At 43.2% G+C, this 24,939-nt stretch overlaps 3 protein-coding genes across 4 annotated transcripts; 1 reads left to right on the top strand and 2 right to left on the bottom strand.

Moving 5' to 3' along the window:
• Window positions 1–10,792: 10,792 nt before the first annotated feature.
• Window positions 10,793–11,953, bottom strand: C14H16orf91 (chromosome 14 C16orf91 homolog). The gene is given in 3 exon segments (XM_038151660.1): window positions 10,793–11,410; window positions 11,412–11,780; window positions 11,939–11,953. Coding segments are annotated over 3 exon segments (645 nt in total). The 3' UTR covers window positions 10,793–11,149.
• Window positions 11,792–20,469, bottom strand: GNPTG (N-acetylglucosamine-1-phosphate transferase subunit gamma). 2 transcript variants are annotated; one of them, XM_038151024.1, is made up of 11 exons: window positions 20,346–20,469; window positions 20,212–20,266; window positions 19,884–19,951; window positions 18,896–18,950; window positions 18,704–18,787; window positions 17,552–17,645; window positions 16,168–16,282; window positions 15,516–15,598; window positions 15,130–15,261; window positions 13,657–13,738; window positions 11,792–12,538 (listed from the first exon to the last, which is right to left on the bottom strand). In XM_038151024.1, the coding sequence occupies exons 1-11, from the start codon at window positions 20,452–20,454 to the stop codon at window positions 12,414–12,416; spliced, it is 1,002 nt and encodes a 333-aa protein (XP_038006952.1). In that variant the 5' UTR covers window positions 20,455–20,469; the 3' UTR covers window positions 11,792–12,413. The 2 variants fall into 2 exon arrangements, with proteins under 2 accessions (XP_038006952.1, XP_038006953.1); XM_038151025.1 differs by having other exon boundaries at window positions 20,212–20,237; window positions 20,346–20,395.
• On the top strand, window positions 20,414–24,885 carry TSR3 (TSR3 ribosome maturation factor). The gene is made up of 6 exons (XM_038151028.1): window positions 20,414–20,546; window positions 20,644–20,860; window positions 21,680–21,873; window positions 22,710–22,883; window positions 24,172–24,235; window positions 24,314–24,885. Exons 1-6 carry the CDS (start codon window positions 20,453–20,455, stop codon window positions 24,432–24,434), a joined length of 864 nt encoding a protein of 287 aa, XP_038006956.1. The 5' UTR covers window positions 20,414–20,452; the 3' UTR covers window positions 24,435–24,885.
• The last annotated feature ends 54 nt before the right edge of the window (window positions 24,886–24,939 follow it).

Below are 24,939 nucleotides of genomic sequence, written 5' to 3'. Positions count from 1 at the left end.
AGCTTAAATAATGCCTGTGTTCAATGCTGTATTCTTGACAGCATCTTCAAAGCCTCTATGACTTTAGATACCCAAAAGCACCTGCTGGAAACAAGCTAAGCTAAGCTGAAAGAGCCTCTTCACTGAAATGAGAGGAGAGCTCTTATCCCAGCAGATCCCAGAGAGGGAATGAAGGCCCTCTGCAAAAGCTGGGGTTAATATACCCCTGATGGTGCCCGCCTCTCGTTCCCATGGCACCCAGGAAAAGGGAGGGGGGCAAATCCCACCAGGTATAAAAGCCCTCAGAGCAGCTGCAGCTGTTTGGCTCCTCTGCCTTGAATTCAAGGGGACTAAAGGGCTTGATATAGGAGAAAACTCTTCAGAGGAATGACAACGCTTTCTTTTTTGCTACAACTAATTGGAGCAAAAGGGCGGAAAACTGGTGAGAAATAAAACTTTGTGTTTTGGTAGCACAGCCAGACAAATTGAGTAATTTGCTGTTAACTTACATAATTATTCTTTAGTGACTACTAAGTAGTACTTCACGTGTGACTAAGTATGGTGGAGAAGAATACTAATGATATGAACAGTCTAAGTCTGCTTGGGACCTCTAATTAGGGCTATCTACATTATAAACAAAAATAAGAAAAATAATAGCCTCCTGGGCAGTGTAAGGGTTAGGTACATGCCAGGCTCACCCTTCTCTGAGATATCTGGTCCTAGGGCACAGAAAGAAGTGCCCTGAAAGGCACATTTAAACCCTTAAAATGCTGAAAAAGGCAGAGCTTCCTTCAAGTGAACCCCTTCAAATGAGAAAATGGGGCAGCTACCTCCACTGAAACTGATACAATGGCAAATAAATGCCTTCTGTCCTTTAATTTAATCCCCTGAAAAATTTGGAATAAAGTGGGTTTTCTCACTGTAAATCTCTCCAGTGATGAAAAAAATAGGGATTTTTCCCTCAATCCAAACCCTTAAGAAGGAGAGATAGCTGGGCATCTCCCTCAGTCTAAGCCTTAAGAAAACAAAAAAGAGGGCGGTTACCCTTAAATCAAACCCATAAAAAACAATGTTAAGGTTTTCCCCTTCTATTTAAACTGGAAAATAATGGAAAATGGGGACTCCCTGTCAATTAGCACCCCTAACAGCATAGAAAAGGCAGGATTCTTTCAACTGAGACCATTAAAATTGCAGGGGAAGCAGATTCCCTCACAATTTGAACATAAAAAGTAAGGGAAAGGGAAGCTTTTTCCCTCCATTTAAACCCCTTTTCTCCTAATAACTCCTCTCTTTTCTGGGGGTGCTGTGGAGGGTCTGGAGGCTCTGGGGTGGGACTGACACAGTAAAAGGGGAAAGTTGAAAGCTCTCCCCTGGAGCCCCACATGCTGCCCGGCCCGCTCAGGTGCTGCCCCTTGGCGAGAGGGTTCTTCCCTTGGCATTTTCTCGAAGCGATGCTCCGTGCCCGTGGGGGGTCCGGCTGCTCCCCTGTCCCTGCTGGATGCTCCGACCGTAGCTCTGGGAGGGACGCTCGGGATACCCCCGTTAGCCCCTCTGGACTAGCAGCTCCCCGTGCAGGTGTGCCCGGGTAACCCTCTGAAAGCAGCTGGTCGCACGGGGTGCTGCTAGACCTTGGACTGGGGGGTGAGGGGAAGAAAGGTCCTGTGCAGAGTTCCCTCCCCTACACAGGCCTTCGTCTGCCCCTTAAGCAATGTGGCGCTAGACTTTCCTTTCCAAGGAAATTAACAGTCTTTCCCTTCTGTGTGCCCAGGGCCAAAACTGGGATTCTGCCTCCAAAACTGCAGACGGCAAACGATTTCTGGCAGACCGCAGCTGCCGAAGCCGAGAACTCTCGCTGCCCTTGGAGTGCCACGGGCCTCTTGTGAACGGACGTCCGCACACGGCGGGGGTGAGTTTGGCTTTATGGGGAAAAGGGCTGGCGTTCGTGTCCGGGGGCCTATGCCTGCTCTGCTTCCGAACGGCGCGGGATTTCTCCCGGAGTGAAGCTGCCCCCGCCTAGAACTCGGGGTGCTCTGGCAGTGCTGACCGCCTCCTGCAAACTGGCATCGGGAAACTCGGGGTGTGAGTTTTTCTGCGTGGAATTTCTCCCAGACCAAAGCTGAGGTCATCTAACCCTAACTTTGACCGCAAGGACTTAGCTGGGTCTAAAACTTACGACCTTCAGACCGAGAGCAGGGGACAGGACCCGCTGTTCTGCCATTGGCCCCTTTGTAATGCATTGCAGCCCTAAAACTTTGCCTTTTCAGAGGGTGTGTCCTCTGACCCTGCCCGTAATCTTCAAAATATGCTAAAGATTCCTAAAATAGCTTTGAAAAAGCCCCAACAATACCCTAAAAAATCCCAGACAAGTCCTAAAAAACCTTCCAAAATCCCCTAAGTATGTTTAAAAGTTCTGGAACAAACCTCAAAAAAACATGCTCAGCCTCCAAACTCTACCTCTTGCTCTCTAGCCCTCAGATGTCATCCCTATCTTTTTGCAGTGGGTCTTGTTGTCCTCTGAGGGTTCTGTCATTGTCCTGGTGTGAGGGTTGCTGTCTTGTCACACCGGGAGGGTTCCGGTGTTGTCTCGCTGTTGGGGTTGCTGTGTTGTGCTGCTGTTGGGGGAAAAGGCTGTTGGTAGGGGGGCTGCTTAGGGTGAAGTCAGGGCTGGGGTGTGTGTACCCAAATTTGCCTCCTAAGCTGTACCCTGTAGCCCTGATGTCCACTGGACTGTCCAGCCCTCAGGTCCTCTCCCTTTACCCCTCAATCCCTCCCTCTATGCCCCAGCCCTCAAGCTGTGTGTCACCCTCAAGCCCCTTCTCGGCTGCCCCTCGGCTCCTGTGTGTCACCCTGAATCCCTCTCCTTTGCCCCTCTGCCCCCAGCTTCTCTGTGTACCCTCCGGCTGTGCGTGCCACCCTCGGCATCTCCGAGTGTCACCTGCTGTCCCCCTCTCCCCTGTCCCTCCCTCAGCTCCCAGCCTCTGTCACCCTCGAGCCCCCAACAATGCCCCTCAAGCTGCCCCTCGGCCTCCGTGTGTCGTGCCATGAAAAGACCCTAAAAAACCCCGAAAAAAATTCCCTAAAATAACCCATATCTTCAAAATGTCCTAAAAACCCCTTTTTCAGATTACCCTTAAAATACACTAAAAATACCCTACTTTTAAAAAACCCCTAAAACACCTCCAAAAATCCCCAAAGAACCTTTAAAAAATGCCTAAATATACCCTAAATAGTCCTAAAAGAGCTCAAAAAATACCCCGAAAATCCTTAAAATGCCCCGATAAGACCTTTAAAAAAAAGTAAAAATCCCCTCAAAAACTGTAAAAATACCCTAGTCCTAAAAAAGTCCTCCACATACCCTCAAGAGTCCTAAAAAAGCCCCAAAAACACCCAACTCCACAAAAATATTCTAAAAAGTACTAAGAAAACCCTTAAAATACCTTAAGAAAATATTTTTAAAACCCTGAAAAAGCCCTATAAGTATCCTGAACATTCCCAGAAAAATCCCAAAAGAAACTCCCACAAAAAAACCCCTAAAATATCCTTTGCAAGCCCTGAAAAACCCCTAAAAAAACCCGAAAAAACTGCACAGCCCCCAACTCCTACCTTTGACTCTCTAGCCCACAAACATCATTGCTACCTTTTTATTGTGGTTCCTGTCTTGGGCTGCTGTTGGGGAAAACTGGTGTCCTAGGGGTGCTGTTTAGGGTGAGCTTAAGGCTGGGGTGAGTACTGCTGCACCTGTAGCCTAACCATGTTACTCTGTGTCCTATCCTTGTTACCCCTAACCCTCAGTGTGAGCTGTCCACTTGTCAAACCCCCCCCTCTTTGCCCCTCAGCCTGCAATGTCTGTGTGTCACCTCAAGTCCTCCAACATTGTCCCTTGGCCCCCTAACCTCCACTGTGCACTCTACACCCACAGGGTGGGTGGTTTTTAGGGTGAGGTTAGGGGTGGTGTGAGGGCTGGTTCACCTGTCACCCTCAGGCACCCGCCGCTTTGTCCCTCAAGGCACCCGCTACCCCTCAGCCTCTTCTTGTAACCCGCAAGTTCCCTAGAGTAGCCTCTCAGCATCTCTGTGACACTCTGGAGGCCCCCAGGTACTCCTAAAGACCCCTTCTACCTCGCAGCTGCCCCCATGCTCTGTATCACCCTCCAGCCAACCCCCCTTAGCCCGCAGCCCCTTGTGACACCCTGCAGCCCAGAGACATTGCCCCTGCCTGTCTTATTTAGGTGTTGTCCTGCTGTGAGAGCTGCACTGTCCTCCAAGAGTTCAGGTTCCCACTAGCTGCTGGAGGGGAGTAACAGGTGGGCGGTGGGTGGAGTAATGGATGGAGCGGGGAGCGTGGTGGGGAGGGGTGAAGGGTGGAGTGAGGGACGGGGCAAGGCCTGGCTGGAAAATAGAGTAGGTGTTAGGGGAGGAAAAAGGGACACACCAGTAGAGGGCTGAGGTGAGGAGGTAAGCACCCCATAACTCCAAGGGTTAGGAGGAAGCCCCCCATAACTCCAAGACCAAACCTGAAGAAGAACCAAGACAACAAGACTGGGAGTGCCAAATGCCTTTGGCAAACCGATGCAAGGAATCTGGGGTGGTGAGCTTTATTTCCGGTGGAAAAAGGGCTGGCAGTCGTGTCCGTGGGCCTGCACCCGGCCCAGGACCTTTGGTCCCAAGTGGGCTGCCGCTTCCTAAAATTCCAAACAGCGCAGGTGAGACAGGAGGTTGGAAATGTAACTCAGGGAAGAAACCAATTTTGGATTTAGCTGAAGTATACTGTTTAAGCTTTTGTAGTCTGTTAACTTCTGCGCTTCCAAAAAGTCCTGCAGAGAGAACAAAGGAAATTCAAGGCTACTTAGAAAGAAATGCAAGCATCCAAGCTGAAGAGAGATAAGGAGAGGGGCCCCCCACCAACCTTGGGGCTGAAGCAGATGGAAAAAAAGGGTGTGGGTTACAAATATGTCACTAAAGAACTGCACAAGCTCAAAAAATTAATAAGACCATCTAATAAACATGTGTATGTCTTCTATGAATATGGAACAGGTTAGTTGACAAAACAGACTTGGTCTTTCCCAGGGAAACAAAACTCACCAGCCCAGGTTCCTGATGTCAGTTTGCAAGAGGCGCTTGGCACTGTCAAAGCGGCCCGAGTTGGCAGTGGTGGCAGCTTGGGTCTGGGAGGCATCCTGGATGTGCAGAGTTTTAGGAGGCGGTCGCCCACGCAGGGCCACAGGCCTCTGAACAGGAAGGCCAGCCCTTTTTCCTGGGAAAGAAAACACACCAGCTCGGGTTCCTAAAAGTGTCACTTTGCAGGAAGTGCTTGTGACTGTCAAAGCAGCCCAAATTCCAGGTGGTGGCAGGTTTGGTCTGGGACGCAACCTGCACCGTGTGGAATTTCAGGAGGCAGCCACAGGCCCACAGGCCACTGAACACAAACGCCAGCCCTTTTCCAAACTCACCCAGGTTCCTGATGGAAGTTTGCAAGAGGCACTTGGCACGGTCAAAGCATCCCGGCTTGCTAGTGGTGGCACGTTAGGTCTGGGAGGCATCCTGAACCGTGTGGAATTCAGGAGGTGGCCGCCCACTCAGGGCCACAGGCCCCTAAACACCAAGGCTGGTCCTTTTCCCTGGGAAATTTTTGATGTCAGTTTGCAGGAAGCACTTGGCACTGTCAAAGCAGCCTGAGTTCCAGGTGGTGGCAGGTTGGGTCTGGGAGGCATCCTGTGCCGTGCGGAATTTTAGGAGGCGACCACCCATTCAGGGCCACGGGCCTCTGAACACCAAGGCCGGTCCTTTTCCCTATGAAACAGAACTCACCTGTGGACCTTGGCTCTTCCTCACTTGTTCCCCGACTTACAGCAACTCCTCGGCCGTTCCTGAAGGCTCCCTGGGTGACACTTTCAAGTGCAAAAGGTCAAGGCTTCATCAATGAGCCCTGTACTACTTACTAAGTTCCCACGAGAGTGACGAACCGGGTCTCTTGGCTGTTTTTTTTGTCTCGGCAGAACATGCATGGGCCATCTAAAACTCACAAACAAGAATGGGTGCTTAGAGTTGCATCAGAAACACCGCTACCCTAGGTAGACAAATATGTAAGTTTTAATAAACAAAACTAAAAAAAACTCAACCAAAAAAATCCACCTCCAATTATCCATAACCACACTACCTAATATAACAACAAAACCCCTTGTCCAATCCCCTTCATAAAACCTGTAAAATCTCTGCCAAAAAATCCCTAAAACTAAAAAAACCCCTGCCTCTTACCAACTAAGAGCCAAAAAACCATGTCTTTTGATCTATACAAAATCATTACCCTAACATATAAAAACCACAAAAATGTAAAACCTTACTGAACACCATTACACACTAATTTCATCACAACAGATAAAAATCTACCTATTTCTAACACAGCAAAACCATCACAAAATTTAAATGCAATAAAACCTTAAAAACCTCACTAAAAATAAAATTTAAAAATTCCATTACAACCTGAAAACTCATACATACTAAACATGAACTTCCTCCAGAACAAATATTTCTAAAACCCAAAAATCTCAAATAAATACTTAAAATAACTACTACAGAGTCAAAAAATATAAAACAAATAAACACCCGACCTCAACTATCTAAAACCATCTACAATAACTCTTCTTTAAAAACAAATACCAATTACTATCTCAACAATACACCATCAGCAACACCCAACTCAAAATACTGTAATTCCCATCCAAAAGATACACCATAAACTAAAACACCAAAAAGATCAACAAAACCCACTCTCCCTTCAACAACCCCATTTAACTTACTTACACACATAACCGAAACAAATAAAAATTAACTATAAAGTATCATACCTTAACTCCACCATTAAACACTGCTATAACAAACTTATTTTAAAAAATCACAATTACCAAATTACAACTAGTAAATAATACCAAAAAATAAACCAACACACTATATACCACAAATAAAATGAATAAAAACCACATAGAAATGCCACTCTTTATTAAACAGCACTGCCATTAAATATATTTACCTGTATGTACATACAAATGTATACATACAATTTAAAATATATTAATTTGAGCATTAAACCGACGATATAAGAAAATAAAACGTCCTAAAGTGATAATGTAATAGGTTATCCTCTATCATCCTCACCCAAATCCTCTCTGAACTATTTTGCCGAACACAAACAACAACAGAAAAAATCAATTTTTTATTTATTTTACCTAACGTCTCATGTATTAGCCAAAACGAAAAATTTGGCCAAAACTGCAATTTCTTTTTCTAAAACTATTCAACTTTACTCCGATACTAAAAAAACCAAACCGCCACCAAAAACCCCATGCCCAAAAGAACCTCGCCACACCCTCTCCGCAATTCCATCCGCCCCTTACCGCTGGATGGACGCAGCAATGAAAAAACGCAGACCCGGAGGTCTCACTACAGAGTGCTAAATGCATCGAACACTGACTGTTTCCAGAATGCGCCCACGGGATTATTTAAAGCTGCGGCTCCCTTACAGAGCAACACCAACAGAGCCCACAGACAAAAAGCCTGCGTGGTCGGAGCTGGGGTTTTTTCCCCTCTCCTCCTTTCAGTGACTTTGGCAAGCACGCTCCGAAGCTGACAAGCCACAGGTGTCCCCCAGCGCCCCTTGCCGGGACTCGCTCCCGGGCTGGCGCCGCTCCGCGGAGCGGGGCGCACCGGGGAGGCCACGCCAGCTACGGGAGCGGCGGCACTCGGCGCCCCGGGGCGGCCCCGCGCTCCCGGCACCGGCCGGAGCGCGGCTCCCGGCAGGAAAGCGGCTCCTCCGGCGGCTTCTCCGGGGCGCAGGGGCGGCGCTGCGCTGGGAGAGCCCCGGCCGCTGCGCCCTGCCCGGTAGGGCCGGCACCGGGCCCAGGGGGCCCCCGACGGCGCCAGAAGATGAGGACAGAGCGGCCGGCACCGGCCGGGACCAGCGCAGCGCCCGTACCACCCTTCCCGCCCGCCGGCCCGGCAAAGCCCCCCTCGACTCCGCACGGCTGGCACCGCCTGCACGCCAGCCCGGCGCCGCCCCGCCGGGATTTTCCGGCACGCGGTCGCCTCCACCGTCTGGAGAGGGGCGCGCGCGGGGGCTGGGGGGGTGCAGCCCTGTTCCGACGCCGCTCGCATGCCCCCGGCCCGTGCACCGCTGCGACCGCGCCCCTGCCGCCCGCCGAAACCGGCCCCGCCGGGCCGCCCTCGCCGCTGCCATTCACCTTAGCCATCGCGTCCCTTTACGCTTCTGAAACACCTTCGCCCCTCCCCTCTATTTACAGACACCGCCCCGCTCGCCGCTCGCTTCTCCCGCCCCTCGCCCTCCCCTCCCTCGGCAGCCGTCCTTCCCCCGCCCCCCCGGCGCCCAGCTGCGAGGGGCGGGGCGCTGGCTCGGGGGGGCTGCAGTACCGCGCTGTGTCCACAGGGCGGCAGCACTCCCGCCGGCCACAGCCGGGGGCTGCCGCTCGCCTGGAGGGAAGGGCGGCAAAAACAACGGGTGCGACCCCCTTCGAAAACTCATCAAAAATAAATGCCCCAAAAAAACCCGCACGAAAACTAAAGACACCCTGCTTTAACCAAATAGAACTCCAAAACCGTCTTTCTTTAAAACGATATTTAACTACTTTTTATATTTATAATTTTCAGAGTCACATTTACATTTATAGTGTATATTGACGTATAATGTTATCTCTATTCTGTATTACATCTCTTCCTCTTACTTATAGAATATAAATAAATATACTTTATATATATATACCTATATATTTATTATACCTCTCTATATTTAGATTTATATTCCTAAAATACTTATGTTCTCTAAAATAAAAACCCTGCCTTTAACCAAATAAGAACAAAAACCCACTTTCTTTAAAACTATACTTCCATAGTTTTATATTTTTTTCATAATTATACTTACATTTACATTTTTTAAATAGTCATATATTTTATTTATGGATACATATGTATCATAATGTAAATGCCCCTGTCCCCAAAAATAAAAATAAAACAAAACACCGAGCAGAAATAAATCAAAAACTTATGAACACTGAAACCATAACATTCAAGAAGTACACCGTATCCCTTGTCATACACCAACTACAAACAACATAAAACAGTACAATAAATTCTTAAAAACCATCTTAAAACCACAACATAATAAAAGCTTTCAATAATTAAAAACTGCATCTAACAAAAGTCATCTAATAAATTAACACCCAAAACTCCAGCAGCAGAGCCCTACCAAGTCTGTATGTTTATACACACATTAAACAAAACCAAAATCCCAATAATACATATCAGAAGTCTATACAAGAAACCTATTGAAATTAATTCTACCTCAAATACAAACCATCCCATCCATAAAGTTATCTTCACTCAAAAAACAAATTACACACAGTTAATAGTACCAAAAAATAAAACAACACACCATATACCACCAAAAAATATAATATTGAAGGGAAAAAAAACTTTTTTTTGCTTTTTTTTAAAATAACTTCCTTTATTAGCCAGAACAAAAGATTTTGCCAGGACTTTAACAACAACTTCTTCTTCTTCTTCTTCTCCTCCTCCTCCGTCTTCTTCTGAAATGTCCCATCTCATTCCCAAATTCCTTACAACTGTTGAGTTGAAATCATTACATTCCTATTCTTTGCCAATACCTGTAAATACAAAAAACTTGACAGGTTTTAGTATTTTACACCAACCCCTCACTGTGAATTTTCTGGCAGCTTTGGGTCCCTCTGAGGGAGAATACCCAGCACGACCCCTCACTCACCTGCTCCTCCACGCAGCGTGGCTCCCTCTCCTAGGGACGTTGGGGTGCCCCAAATGACATCAGAGCCCCCGAGTCTCCACCTCCTCCCCCCCTCAGCCTTTTTTCCTCAACCCCAAAGAAGGCGCAGAATGAGTGCTATAAACACACACAGAGGGGCAGCTCTGTATTTCCTTAAACAAAGCAATTCATTGTTTCCATAGAATATGGTGCAAGAAAGCTAGTCAGAAGCAACAGGCATTACACCTGAGCTTCAATGTAGTAAAAAAAAAAAAAAAAAAAAAAAAAAAAAAAAAGCGCCAAAAAACCCAAACCAGGATTATTCTTTCACACATTCCCCAGGATGCCCCCATGCATCTCACTTGCAACATTCCACTGTAGTAAAAGGTGAACACCAAGATTAAACTCGTGACAGTACCAAATTAAGTGTGGCATCATGTGGTTAAGGGACTCTACAGCAAAATCAAAAGCCACAGTAGTACATGTTGTTCAGACTAATCAGTGGTATTACACAAATGTGATGCTACCCCCGATTTCTCCATAGCTTCATCCTATCTTAATAGCTACTATCATCTTTGTTGGTGTTGGGGTTTTAATTAGGGATTTTCAGGACACAAACCTGCTTTTCCATTTTTACATTTGAGTACTTAAAAAAAGCCTCTAATTTTGAAGGGAACAAAGTCATGTTAGTATTTAACATTTCTTCTCTCCAAAAAAAGTTTCCAGAGAGTGCAAGCTGGAATGTCTATGAATCTGCACAAAAAAGCCTAGGTGCTGTATTGTTCAATGAGACATCCCCAATATAATGGAAGCCAAACATTTCGATTTTGGGCAAAATACTCTCCTGCCAGTATTGAGCATCTAAATCAACCATGCCTAGAAAGTTCTAGTCCAGAAAGAATGCACCCTTACAGGTGATTTCTAATGAGGAGAATTACAAACAAAAAGAAAAAAATAAGAACATAATTGCATAGCAATTAATCATTCCTTTACAGTTGTCTTCAATATAAACAGAACATATTCTGTAACTACCAAAATGTGAAAGTGGCAATTTCACCGACAGTCACATTAGGTATTTTTTAATACAACAATCCGCTAAGAAAAATGATCCATAGACACATGATGGGTTGCATAAAACTCACCTTCAAGTTCAAATTGATTTGCAATACATCCTGTTCATCTCCCCCTGCGCAATCCAGAAACTACATTTTTTCCTATCAGTGTAAATTACTACGGCAAGACCGGCACAGAAAACAGCATAAAGAAATCAAACTTGCAAGATAAGGCTGCCGAAAAACTAGTAAAACAAGTTTTTTTTCAGTACTTTTAACCAGGTGAATGCCAGCAAACTTTTGTCAGCTTCCTCACGGCAGCCGCACTCCCGTCCTCAGTTCTCTTCCAGCAGCTGAAGGGGAGCGTTGCTTTCCTGGACCGTATCTGAGTCCACGATCTGGCCGAAGAGAACTGCTTCCAGTCGCTCGTCGGTCTCCCTTTTCTCTCTGAACACACACCATAGCAACAGCCCCGTGCCTAGCACACTAAGAGGCAGCACCTTCACCGACGGCCTCTCGTGGTCGCTCCCCATCGACCGGCTAACGCTCCAAAACCGCGGGCTGGCCTTGCAGCCGGAGAAGGGAATGGACCCCCCCGCCCTCCGGATCCGCGCCCGCCGCAACCTCCGGGTTCCGCCGTCGTGCCAGCCCCCGCCGAGGCCCGGGCAGACACGGGGCTCGCCGTGCCCGGCAACGACACACGCGCGAGCGTCGCGAAGGGCTCACGAAGCGTCTCGGCCCCCGTCCTCGCCGCCAGCGGCCCCGGCCCGGCCCTCTCCTCACCGCCGGCACCCGGATCAGGCCGCGCTTCACGGGAGCGGGAGCGCTCGGCGGGCTGGGCCGCGGCTCAAGGCAGCTGCCGCCGTGAGGGCGAGGCCGACAGGACCCTGGGCTAGGGGGGTCCCGAACCGCACCACAGGAGCCGGCATGCTGACCGCAGATGGCGTGCTCGGCGCTCACCGACGGCTACAGTGATGTTTCCACAGTTTGTGTTGGAAGAGTCCATTTCAATCCGTATTACGTACAGAGAATTGCCAGGTATTTCCTCAACACAACTATGCTTTTAACAATTCAGCGATTTCATTACACCTGTCAGATTCTGACCAACTTCTATTTAACCTGACAGCCAAAGACGACATCGACCTCTGAACACGAGTCAGTGGAGTGGTGTGGTCTGCACTGCTGTGACAGAAAACGTTTCTTTTCCCGCTAAAATGTGCCCAGAATACTTTTTAGCACATAGATGAAATAGCATGTTCTTAATATTGTATTTAGTACCTTTCTTAAAACTTCTTGCAGCACTGGTCTTGAGCTGGTTTGTATTCACTCCAGCTTCTACCACACTTGATCAATAAAAATAGCAAAAGCTGGGACTAGGCACACAGAATCTTTTAAGTTCGTGTCAAATACTGGTCTTACCAAAGAAGTGTTGCAAATGTTGTCAGAAACTAGCTAACCATTCTCATAATGGTGTGCCCTCACTCCGCTACACTGTGTTTGCTTTAGGGCACAAATTGAAACAAAGTCAAGAATACTCGCAAGAAGGTAAATCATCTTTGTGGTTCAGTTTAATTTACATTATGTACCATCCAAGTTTCTTCACAGAGTGTAATTCCAAATTCCTGTATCGCCATGCAGGTGCTCATCATCCTTTGACCCATTAAGAACTGATGCCACTGCAGTTGCCAGTTGGTGACTTGCATATTCAACACTGGTATTTCCAGCTGTAAAATTTAGTTTTTTAATATGACATCAGTTATTTTGGCTTTTAAACACCAAAACCTTTTTGTCACAGAATTCAGTAAATAATTTTGAAGTAAGTCATCTACGGTAAACTGATTTCCACTTTTGATTATAGAGTGCTAATCTGCAATAATTAAAAGAACTACTGCAATACTACCAACAGGCAGAAATACTGTGCAAATTACATTGTTAATAGTTTAAATGGGCAGATAACGTTCTACAAAATTTTTATGAGCTTTTTCCTAGAAAAGTTTCTCAAAGCAAAAAGAAAAAATTGTGTATCACCAATTTTAAGCTAATTTAATTAGCTCAAAGGTTCTTTGTTTTGTTCAAGTGCCAATTCTGAACATACAATCTGTAAAAGAAACAGATATATGTATTTATGTATATACATGTATTCCTGGACATTAAATTCTCCTTTGACAAATAGTTCATGTAATAAAGGGCATGATGGTCTGGCAGGAATGAGGGAAAACAAACAAACAAACAAACAGGAAACCAAATTACAAACCTCGTTAAAAAAAAAAAAAAATCAAAAAACAACTTGTCCAGAATTAATCCAGATAAGCCGTGCCCCTTCACAGTTAGCACCGGTCTTTTCTACTAAAAACTGCATTTGTTATGGTACTCACCTAACAGAAATCAAAGAGAGGGAAGAAAGAAACAGGGAACTTCAAGAAGGGAAAAAAACAATCCAAAAAGATACAGAGAAAACTACAAGTGTTATGAAAGAAATCAGGCCTTGTGGTTAAAAAATAGAAGTGGAGTTACTTAACAGACACATGTGTTCTATTAATGATGTAATATCGGTTTCCTTTTAAATTGGCACCTTAAGGACTGGAGACAAACTTCAGTTACTCCAGCAGTCAAAAATTTTTCTATAAAGCTAGAATTTCGAGTCATCAACAGATTTTCTGAGGACAAAGTAAGTCCTTGTGCACAGAAATCAAAACCTAAGTACTTATTAAAAACTTTGTATACTGAATTTTACCTCCATATAAGCCAGATTATTTAACTGTTACTGTAACTGAAAACAGCATCGGGGTATCCACATTCTGAGCAGACAACAATGGAAAAGAATGATACCAAAAAAACTCACCAAAATTTCCTTTGTATGCAATACCATGCTGACCTAATAAAACTCTAAGTTTTTTTATTTCTTCAGAAAGTTGCTTGTATTCCTAAAAAAGAAAATACATTAAAAATAGCCCTCCCACTTTTCAAATACATACCTAGGTTGGGAGCTTTTAAGAAAAAAAATGCCTCTGTGCACAGCTGTTACACCTCTTGGCTTTGAAGAACTTAAAATGCTTGTACCAAGAACACAGAGCAAATTTTAGAAAAAGATACATGTCTGTGATGCCAAAAGAGGAGCCATCTTTTTTCAAGCTCAAGAATTAGAAATGTTTTCTGTAACTATTTCAAATCTGTCCTGTAACTAGTATTTTATTATAGAACAAATCTTAAGTTTGCATCAGGACTACCCTTATTTTATAATTATCATAATTTTGCAGTCTGGCAATTTGTAAACTGTTCAACTCTTGGCTTAGTAACTTCATGTTCTCGCTCTCAGCAGTTTCTGTTACCTTACAGACAGGGATTGCTTAGTTTTTTTAAGACTCAAAGCACATCCTGAAATCTCAGAGAAGTCCCTATTTTTTGCCATGTTTTGGTGTTTACGTGAATAAAGACAGAGCAAAAGAATACGTATTTAAGATTCTGTGTTTACAAAACCAGCCAATTTATGTCAATTAAGCTATGATGAAGCCAGAAATAGAAATTATTAAATACTGTAATTAATGAGTGAAAAAATAATCATGTAACTGTTCCAGCTCCTATGAGATCAAAATGGTGATCTTTATATTAAAGTATATTCAGCTTAACCATGGTATTATTTGGTTATATTCATTAATTACTACATGGTGTTTTGTCTTTGCTACATTTTTGAAATAAAAAGACAACAGCAACTGCTTCTCTGCATTGTAATGAATGAATTCCCATTCATGCTCTTTCTCTGATGATCAGGTTGCGCTCTTTTAGACTGAGCACACCTTCTGCCTCTATTTTCCCCACTCCATCTCTGTTGCAGAACTGTTCACATACACAAGAGTCATTCAGAAATAAATACAGCCACTCTGCCTTTTGCTTGTGCAACAGCCTATGCATTCTTACACAAGTCTGGGTAATTATCCACAGAGATAATTAAAAGTGTCAACATTCTCGAGGTTGGTTACACATTTATCTTCACTGGTAATTCCTCCCTGTCTCCAGACCGATATTATCCAGAAAGAGTACCTACAAGGTGTTCATAACCCAAGTGCATACACTAATTCCTTCATAACCCCTATCTTCTTACTGGGCATTCTTTTTTGCTGGTCTGCTTCTGACTTAGGGGCTATAATAAAGATACCGAATCACACTACATGCAGGCTGTTACATATTGAAACCAGAAAAGATAACTCCATGAAGAGATTCAGCTGAACACCAAGGGCATTTACATAATGCTCTCCCACTGATACTGTCACAGAGTGAAAAGGTAGCAATTCCACATTGTAAATATTATGCTGTATACCTTACTGCACTTTTCCACTGTTTCAAATTCCAGAGTTATTTTCTTCTTACTCTGTTTTTCAGCTTCATTTTCTTCTGTTGCTTTTAGAAGTCCTGCTTCCTCAAAAATCTCTTTCAGAATTTTTTTGTAACCCTAGAAAAGAAAGTTTGCAAAAGGTGATAGATCAATCTATTCAACTCTCATCTCTGCTTGTAATTTGCACTGGCCATTCCAAGTCCTCAAGCTTCATTACCGGTTCATATAGCAGTTACAGAACACGAAAATTACTATTTGCCAACTGCAGAATAAACGCATCTACTCCAAAAGGAGAAACTACGGAAGCCAGGTTTGGCTATTTAACAGTAATATTTTTTTTTTACCAAATAGAGTTGGAGGAATTAATAAACCTGGTCGGTTATTAGTTCATCGTACAGAAGCTGCTCTGCTTCATCCCACTTCCTCTGCAGTGCTTCAGTCAGAGTTGGATAAACTGAAAAATGGAAGTCAAATCATGTAAAAACCAGGAGCAGCTTCCCACATTAGTTAATTCCTCTTCTAGTATCGTGCAAGAATATTTAAGAACTCAATGGTTCTTTACAGTACACCGTCTCCACTGCTATCAAGAGCTGGGCTTACGCTTAAATTGCACTTCATACATTCAAAGTTTCTGGAGAATGACCAGAAATTTTTCTTATTTTCAGATCCAAGGCCTCATATTCCTTTGCTCAACGTAATTGTAATGGAGCTTTTTTTGCAATATAAGTAAATGGGCAGATACTACAGGGCTTATTCCTACAGTCCAAGAAAAGAAAAGGAAAAAAAAATCCTTCACTGGGTCTACACTAGCAATAATAAAAAAAAAAAAAATTATAATCTCAAATACAAAAATTATTTGAGAAATACCTATGTGTTATAATGACTGGGATTTAAAAAACCACTTCATATAACATGTTAAAATTTAATACTAATTTATATTAAAGTACTAACTCAACCTAAAAATGGACACTCTGAGGATAGTGCATATGCTAGCTGTTCCACAAAGTATTTTTTAAATCTTACCTAAAAGTGAATGGGGATGGCACACAAGAGGAGTCTCAAATGTCAGAGAGTAAACACAAGTACTTGGCTCAGACACATAAGCCAATTTATTGCTCTTTCCACAAACAAGATGAACCTAAACATCAGTAAAAACAAAGATGAGCAAAAAATGTCTACATGAAACAATACCACAACTGATGATCTATTTGCTGTGTTCCAATGCCAGTGGATGCATTTCTGTACACACTGTCACATCAAAGCTTCCAACACCTTTCTTTATTTTTTTCCGACAGAAAAAGCATCATAGCAAGCACATAATCCCTTTTATTTTATCAAATGTGAAAATTGTTTTCTCTAATGGGAAATGATTCTCCCCACCAACCATCGTTCCTTGGACTACTAAGTACCGTATTTCCAGCAAGAATGAGAATAAAAAGGACAGTGAACAGAACATCTTTAGAATCTCATCTAACAGAAGCACAATCTTCTTAAATTTTATTTCTGACCAATGTGCTAATTTAAGAATACAAGACACATCCAGACTGCAGAGAATTGTTTTCATCTTTAGATTTACATCACCAATATTTTCTGTCTTCAAAATGAAATGCCAGTGAAAAATCCAATCACAATATCAAAGGTCATACAAGAATATGAATACTTTCCTGTAGCTTCTATGGGAAATAAAGATATTAAGCAGGCACCTCCATTAGAGTATAATAGTTTCACCATGGCCAGGATATGGCAGCCAAGTTGGCAGCTAACTGCAAGAGATTCAGTAAGGTGAAGTGCTTCGATCATAACAACCCTGTGCACTGCTCCAGGCTTGGGCAAGAATAGCTGGAAAGCTGCCTGGTGGAAAAAGACCTTGGGATACTACTCATCAGACTTGTGCTCCAGACCCTTCCAGAGCTCCAGTGCCCTTTTCTAGACATGCTCCATCACCTCAAAGTCTTTCCTGAAATGTCCCTAGTGCTTGTTCTAACACCATGCTTTGCTTCTCAGCATGCTATTGTTAACTGCCAATTTTTTTTCCCTCCTCTTTCCTGGATGTTTTTAATAGGCTGGCATCTTGAATTCTGCAAAGAGCTCTTTTTCTTTATTTTGCCTGACATGCATTAAAAAGCAATGTACTGTATTTCTACAGTAATAATTATACCACTCTATCAAGGAAAAAAAAGAGTTGTAAGTAACCAATAGGAATACATAAGTAAATATCCTCAAAATTTTATCCTGATTCCAGCTTTCCTCCTCCAGTCATTCACATAGTCCCTGCCGGAATTCATCTTTATGTTTTCTATCACAGCTTAAATGATGACTTCTTCAGGGTAGGAATGTTTCAGTATGTAGTCTCACAAGTGTTTGTAGAGTCATGCTGTATGAATTAGCATAGTCTAAGTTATTTTACCTTTGTCTGTCTGCTCTTAGATTCACAGGAGTCTCCTTCCCTCATCCACATTCCAACAAATGTGTTGTTGTCAATTTCCCATTCGTGCCAGATTCTGGAAAAAGAGGGCACCATTCTTGTTTTACGTTACTGGACAGAAAAAGATGAACTCTCAGGAAGAAAACCAAGATTACCCTTATATCATGTTCAATTTAAGTGTATATACATCATTTCTTTGTCTCAGGATTTCCACTTCCTACAGCAAACGCCTTGGAAGCAGCGTAGTTTATTATCTAGGCTGCTATATAGGGACACAGCAGCAGCACTTTTTGAGAGCACAGTTTTGGATCAAATTTCAGTTTGCAAACCATTTGCAGTTAGAAATTTGTGTTTAAGTCTAGTAAAATAAAGTTTATAGATGAATCCCACAACAAATTCCATGAGGCTAAGTACCCCGTGCAACTCAGTTTGCAGGATTTTTAGTGCTGGTGAGAACACCTACAAAAACTAGTCTACTTCTGCTAGTCCTAAAGCAAATGATACCCTCAGCATGGTGCTGTACCAGTTTCCTCACATACCCACTTACTGTTTTGCACATAGGAAAAAAAGAGACATCTATATACAAAATATCTAGAAAAGCAATGGTCTGGTTTATACTTAGATTTATTTTAGGTATTATGACTCAGTGGTATTATGATCCAGGGTCTTTAAATACTTTGGGATACTTTTTTTGGGGTCTACATTGAGCATTTTATGACTTTTTATATTGTTTAACAACCATTAGGCATAAAGTACTCTTTTCACTTTGCAATATTTGTATTTAACCCAAACTGCAAATAGTTAATGGCCATGACATCTGTGTCAATATAAGCTGTAGTTAGGCATTATTGAATTTCTCACGTGAACATACCACACTTGCAGTTGGCAGGGGTTATTAATCAGTCTCCAGCTAAAATAGGAGGTTAGTATTTATCAACAACCAAAAAAAAAAAAAAAAAAAGAAAAAAAAAGAATTTTTCAAGACAGGACATTTTTATGTATAATGCCTTGGGAACTACCATGACCTAAGCTGACCAATGAAAGAATCTTAGTTTTAGAATGGCCTCATTTGTACAATCTCTTAAGTGGCCTGCTGACAAAATAGCTAAAATGTAAAAGGTCTAAGTGCCTCACCCTAAAATCCCACTATAGGCATTCCATCGAAAAGTCTGCTCATGCTGAGTGACATTATGGAAAGGACAAAACTCATACTTGTACCTGAAAAGGAAAGAAAAGAAACAGAAAATAAAAAATGTTTCAGATTGGAATAAAAAACTAGTTAATTCCTAGTAAGTATATAAACAAATATGCAAATCCATTACTCACGTGGATTCCACAAAACTGAAACACTTGCCAGCAAGCCTAAAGAGATGTGCAGGGCCTATAAACATCACAACATGACATAGAGGAAAAAGATTTTTTTGGTTAAATTTAAGCAAGCTACTGTGGTGACAAAAGTGCGAGGAGTATGTGACAAATTTAATTTTCTGCTGTACGTAAGGAAATTTTTATATTCCATAAATATGAAGTACTCTAAGTTCTCACTAGCACTATACTGGATTGCATGACATTCATTAATGCTTTTCAATCTCACTAGCCAGCGAAATAGATAAGCCTAATTTGACCACAAAAATGAGAAACCCGTGTAAAAATAAACATTTGGATGCGAGGTCCATAAAAGGAATCATCAGTGCAGATCTCGTCAAAATCTAACACTGAAATCACTGAAACTCTTGCTTGGCAGCTGTCTGTTTCCAAATTCATCCAAACTCTGCAAGTTTATACTAGTAAAGCTCATTTGTTCAACATGTTGACAGTGCTGCATATTTAAGTTTCACTGAGATTCTCAAACTGGATATTCTTTTTTGCCATTTGCCTTCATGGTCTGATCCAGGTAGCATTCAACAAGATAAAACTTTTGCTGTCAGAGAGGTCAGCAGTTGCAACTCGATTCTTTTAGTATTGACTACAAGGCTTGCTGTCAAAGAAATCCAAGACCGGTAACTTGTCATTAAAAAGAGGGAGAAAAGTTCTGAACTACATGCTAGAGAAGTACTTCAGTATCTCTCGTATAAAGAAATTTACCTTGGAATTACTAAATATTTATGAGAAAGGAAGAAAAGAGATTACAAAGCAAACCATTCTGGATTCTAATTCCCCACCGTCAGGATTGCGTTGGTACTTTTTCCAAGTATCAACTACACGCAAAATTCGGTTTTGTATGCATAAAGTCAAAATAGACGATTTGCACTGCAAACAACTGTTGCTAAATGATGAAAACTGTACAAAAAAAAACCAAAACGGTTGTACGTACCTGATACTGCAGACGGGGACATCTTTGGCTGCAGCCTATTCGTCTGAGGCAAGAATGGGTTATTCAGCCTTTCAAAAGAAGGAAAGTTAAACGTTTAAGGCTGAGTTATGCATCTGGGCGTCCATACATCCTCCCCTACCTGCGTGTCTCAACACCGACGGCGGCTGCCCGAGGGCCAAAAGCGGCGTCCGCGGGAGCGGCCCGGCCCGGCCCGGCGCCCCATCCCCGTTGGAAAAAACGGGCTGGAGCGGGCACGACGGCCAACAGACCCGAACCCGTCGAGTTCAGGTGGATCGCGGGACGACACGGCGAGCAGGCGGCCACGTACCCGAACGTATTCGGCTCCTCCACGATCTTCATTTTTCCCGCCGAAACGAAGAGACCTGCTAGGAGAGAGCAGTTGGGCGCGGCGGATGGGCCAAGGACCGGCGCGCCCGCCCGCGCCGCGGCCCCCGCACGCACCGAGCGCCGCGCCCAGCGCCGCCAGCAGCACCCGCGCCGCCATCGCCCGCTCCGCGGGAAGCGGAAGTGCGCCAGGCCGCGGGGCGGGGTCTCCGCCGAGCGCGGCCATGGAGCGCGGCCGGCGCGGGGGCCGGCGCGGGGGCCGGCGCGGGACTCGCAGCCTCGAGACTTTCGCGGCGGAGGCGGAGGCCGCGCTGACAGGTGCGTGAGGCGCCGCGGGACGCGGGTAAGGGCAGGCGGGTCCTGCCGAGCCGTGCCGCGTCACCGTTGGGCATTGATGTACACCTGCTGTTTTCAGCTTGCCTGGACGGCGAGAGGGCCGCGGATGGGGGCGCTCGGGAGGCCAAGTTCCCCTGCCCCCTTGCCATGTGGGAGCTCGGACACTGCGATCCCAAGAAATGCACCGGGAGAAAACTAGCCCGGAAGGGGTTGCTGCGAACCCTGCACCTCCGCCAGAGATTCCCGGGCGTCGTCCTGAGTCCGCTGGCCACGGAGTACGTCTCTCCGGCTGACAGGTGGGGCCTCGGTGCCTGTTGGCAAAACTCGGCGGCGAGGGAAGTGGGAAGGCTGCAGACTGTGAGGGAGAGCATTTGGTTCAAATACCGTCCTGATGCTGTATTAAAGAGAGCATTTTAACCACTGCTACATGGCTGAAACGCCTATGGACTAAAACTGACCTTCTTACTACATTACACTGATGCATGAACATGAGAAACAGAGTCGTTTTATCAAATCAGGTTAATATTTTTACACAGCTACTATCAGATCAGAAAAGCATCTGTAGCTCCCGCTGGAAAATCAAAGTGCACGTCCTGTAGGTTAATTTCTTCAGAGCACGGCCCTGTAGCTGCTGTGTCTTTTATCATGCTATATTTAAGTTCTTCGGTTAGACAACACAATGTGTTAATCCGAAAACTTTGTGCGGAAAATGAGAATTTTTTTTCAAATGCGCCTGCAGAATTTTTATAAAGATATACTTATCAGAGAAAAGATTTGTCTCTAGGAGCAGAAAGAACCTAGCAGAGAACCTAAATCAGAACTTTGGTGTAGCTGAATGTGTCTGTCACATTTTTAAACCTAGAAATAATTCACATTTCGTTTTGAAACAGATGGGTAAACCTTTTTTTGCCATTTGTATGTTTGGAGGAAAACCATGCTACTATTCTTTCTCATTGCATCTCTGTTAGAGGTCAGTGTAAAGCATATGGGTTTTGATTAACAAACGCAGGGGAGGGATGCAGGTTTGTTGCCAATATAAAGCATCAGTTGGAATTCTCACTTCATCAGTATAATGGTAACAATTTTTCAAATACAGTGACATTTCTTTTTTTCAGGCGTATCATTGCTCAGAGTGGAATTGCAGTCATAGATTGCTCATGGGCCAAATTAGAAGAAACTCCCTTTAAGAGAATGAGGGGGAGTCATCCGCGGTTGCTGCCTTACTTGGTGGCTGCAAATCCTGTAAACTACGGTCGGCCATGCAAGCTGTCCTGTGTGGAAGCTTTTGCTGCAGCGTTTTGCATTGTTGGTAGGCTCAATTGTCTGATGTGAAGTATGGTGCTAGCACTTGCTATATCCTTTATAAATCAGAAGAGATGGTCTGCGACAAAATAAACTGTAAGGCTGTCATACGGGTCATCACTTTCTTGACTTTGGAATCAGACTGTCTAGCTTTCTTCCAAGTGCTTGTTATCAGTTGCACTGAGGTATCCGTGGAGTATTCATGTCCGCTACTAAACAGGACACAAACTGATAATCCTCATTTTGTCTGGATGGTGCGTACAGTTAGAAAAAACTGTTTAAAAAAAAAAAAGACGACGGAACACGAATGCTTAGGCAAGATTGCCTTGCTACCTAATGAGAGGTAGCAGCTGGCTGTTAATAGGGCGAGGTCTGGGTAAGAACAAAAGAAATTGCCCCCTCTTGTGATGTTTTGCAGACTCATCGCAGAACTTTTATAAGAGAAATGCTCTACCATACTGCACACTACTCCTATCTTCTGAAAATACTGTATGTACAATTGATCTTGTACTGAAGGGCTGTGGGAGCTAGAGCTTGAATCATTCATTACCTGTACAATACTTTTATGTAGCACTTGCTAGAATGCTATGAACTACTGCTGGATTCAGTTCCATGTTTCAAGTTAAACTGTAATTTGAATATTTCAGTTTAACTTGAAACTTCCAGAAGTTTAAAATTTAAAAGTTTTAAATTCCAGAAGTTTTAATCCTCCAACACTGAAAGAAGCACTGGCAAACATCTTTCTGTTGTATTGACATGAATGCACATACTGAACTAGAAACATGTAAGCTAAGTGAAATCTCACAGTAAAGAAGAAAACTGATAAGTTATTTTCCGTTTTAGGATTCCCAGATCTAGCCACCATTCTTCTAAGGAAATTTAAATGGGGTAAGGCATTTCTTGACCTGAACAAAAATCTCTTGGAAAAATATGCAGCCTGTCATTGCCAGGACGACATGCTAATCATTGAGAAGGACTTCTTAGCCTGTGTCCAAGAAAAAAAAGACGAAGAAGTAGGTAAGAGAACAACAGAGAAACACTACACATGCTCTTTTTCTAACTAGTTTCTTTACAATATTTTCCTTAAATCTCATAAAAATATTAGCAAGGTGGAAGATTAGTGCTTTGCTGATATGTGTTGTTCTGTCCTTGTACTATGCTAAGTGTACCCGTTAGCCCATTTTTTTCAACTCAAATAGGGTGAAAATGACTAAAGCGATTTAATACATAGAGTGTTCACAGCTGAACTGTAAAGCAGTTACCCTTATTCAGCTAACCACACTGAAAAGGAGCAAAAAGAAAATACGATGCTTCCTTGTTTTCTATACAGATGTTAAAAGCAGAGTATGAGTAAAAAGACTAGTAATCGAGAAGGAACTATGAGAGAAATATAGGCATATAGTCAGACACCAAGTTAGTTACACATAAATCTAAGAAGGACCTTTAATAGATATTTATATAGTCCTCAATCAAGATGTTTAAAATCAGATCTATAAAGATAATTAAAATAATTTATAATAAGTACAAGTAATTTATTCCCTAAGTCTTCCAGTAATTTACTGCAATCCCACTATTTCAGGCTGCATTCACCGGTGAGTGCTTGGTCTCATTCAAGACAGCACAAAGAAAGGCAAATAATCAAGAACATATAAAAAGGGATTATCCTAATTACCATTTTCCTTTCATGGTGATTAAGGCCTTAAAATAGGCCAGGGGCTCATACTGCAAGAAGATGGTCAATAGACTTCACTTGCTCTAAACTTTCATCTCTTTGCCATGATACTGAATTAAACCGTCCTCTTGGTGGAAGCCTAACTAGGTAGATTAAGCTGAAGACAGCTCTTAAGAGGCAACATGGCTATGCCACTTAAAGCACGCTTCCACCTACAATCCTATGTATTTTCTGCTTGAACTGCAGAACCAAGACTTGTTTGACTTTTCTGACAGTTCTTCCCAGCTACTTCAGCCAAAGTAAGCCCAGCCCTACCCTTACTCAGCAAGAGCTAAACCCGGGCAGCTGTAATTCACTTCTCAGTGGACATCTAACAGTGACAGCTAACTTAGACAGCCGTTTTAGAACTTTAGCCGTGTTTTCTTACCCAAAGCCTCAGAAACCTACTTATACAATCTGACCACCTCTAAAGAGCTACAGAACCCTTGCAGGGGGTGAGGGAAAAGAGTGAAAAGCCTAAACTGGGCAGGCAGCACTTGGGTTTCTCATCTCCCCCGGTTTCTCTTCAAACAAGTATGGTAAACTTATGAAAGATGTGAACTAGCCATTGCTTTTTTCACCTTCTTTTTCCAGATCCGTTTGATGTTGACTTAGAAAAAGAATATTCTAATCCCAACAGGCCAGTCATATCCTCAGGGTAATGAAATTTAATTTAAGTAATACTTTTACTTACTATAAGTTATTTTGCTTTTATAATCTTGAAAAATGTTTCCAGTCTAGCACCGAGGAAGGAAGACTCTGAGGACACTGTGAGCAATTCAGATGATGCCAGTGAAAGCACTGATGAGAGCAATCCAGAAGAAATAAAAATCCCCAACAATCCCAAAGAATTGTAACATCTCGTATAAAGAAATTTTCTTGTGAATACTTGAGTGCGTCTTGTTCACCTGTAACTTGGTGCTTAGCAAACATCAGTCTCTGTGCAGGTTTGTAGGTATTTTTATGCACGAAGGCTCTAGCTTATTTAATTTTTAGGTAAGTATGGAACATTAAATTATTTTGTAAGGAGTTTGAAGCTTAGTTACAAGTTAAAAAATAACTCAGTATTCTAATCAGTGTGTCTGGAAAGATGTTTATAGGGGATTATTTTTATCTAATAGTATATTAGGTAAACTTTCTTAACTTGTGGTCTATATTTCAACGGGAAAACAAGACTAAGCTATTGCCCTGTTCATGGTACCTACCACAGAGGGAGTCTCTTGCCTTATTGCAGGCTTGAACCTGCCCTATGTATTTCAACTACTTCATCTATTTAGAATAAACTGAGCTAAGCCTAAAAGGAAAAAACACTTATTGGAATTGCTTTAACATTTCAGTATGTCTTTTCAGGAACTTTAATTG

Source organism: Motacilla alba, chromosome 14 (genome assembly GCF_015832195.1).
Source record: "Motacilla alba alba isolate MOTALB_02 chromosome 14, Motacilla_alba_V1.0_pri, whole genome shotgun sequence".
Taxonomy (NCBI): Eukaryota; Metazoa; Chordata; class Aves; order Passeriformes; family Motacillidae; genus Motacilla; species Motacilla alba.
The sequence above is the reverse complement of the archived record's forward strand: the minus strand, read 5'-3'. Positions and strand labels throughout refer to the sequence as shown.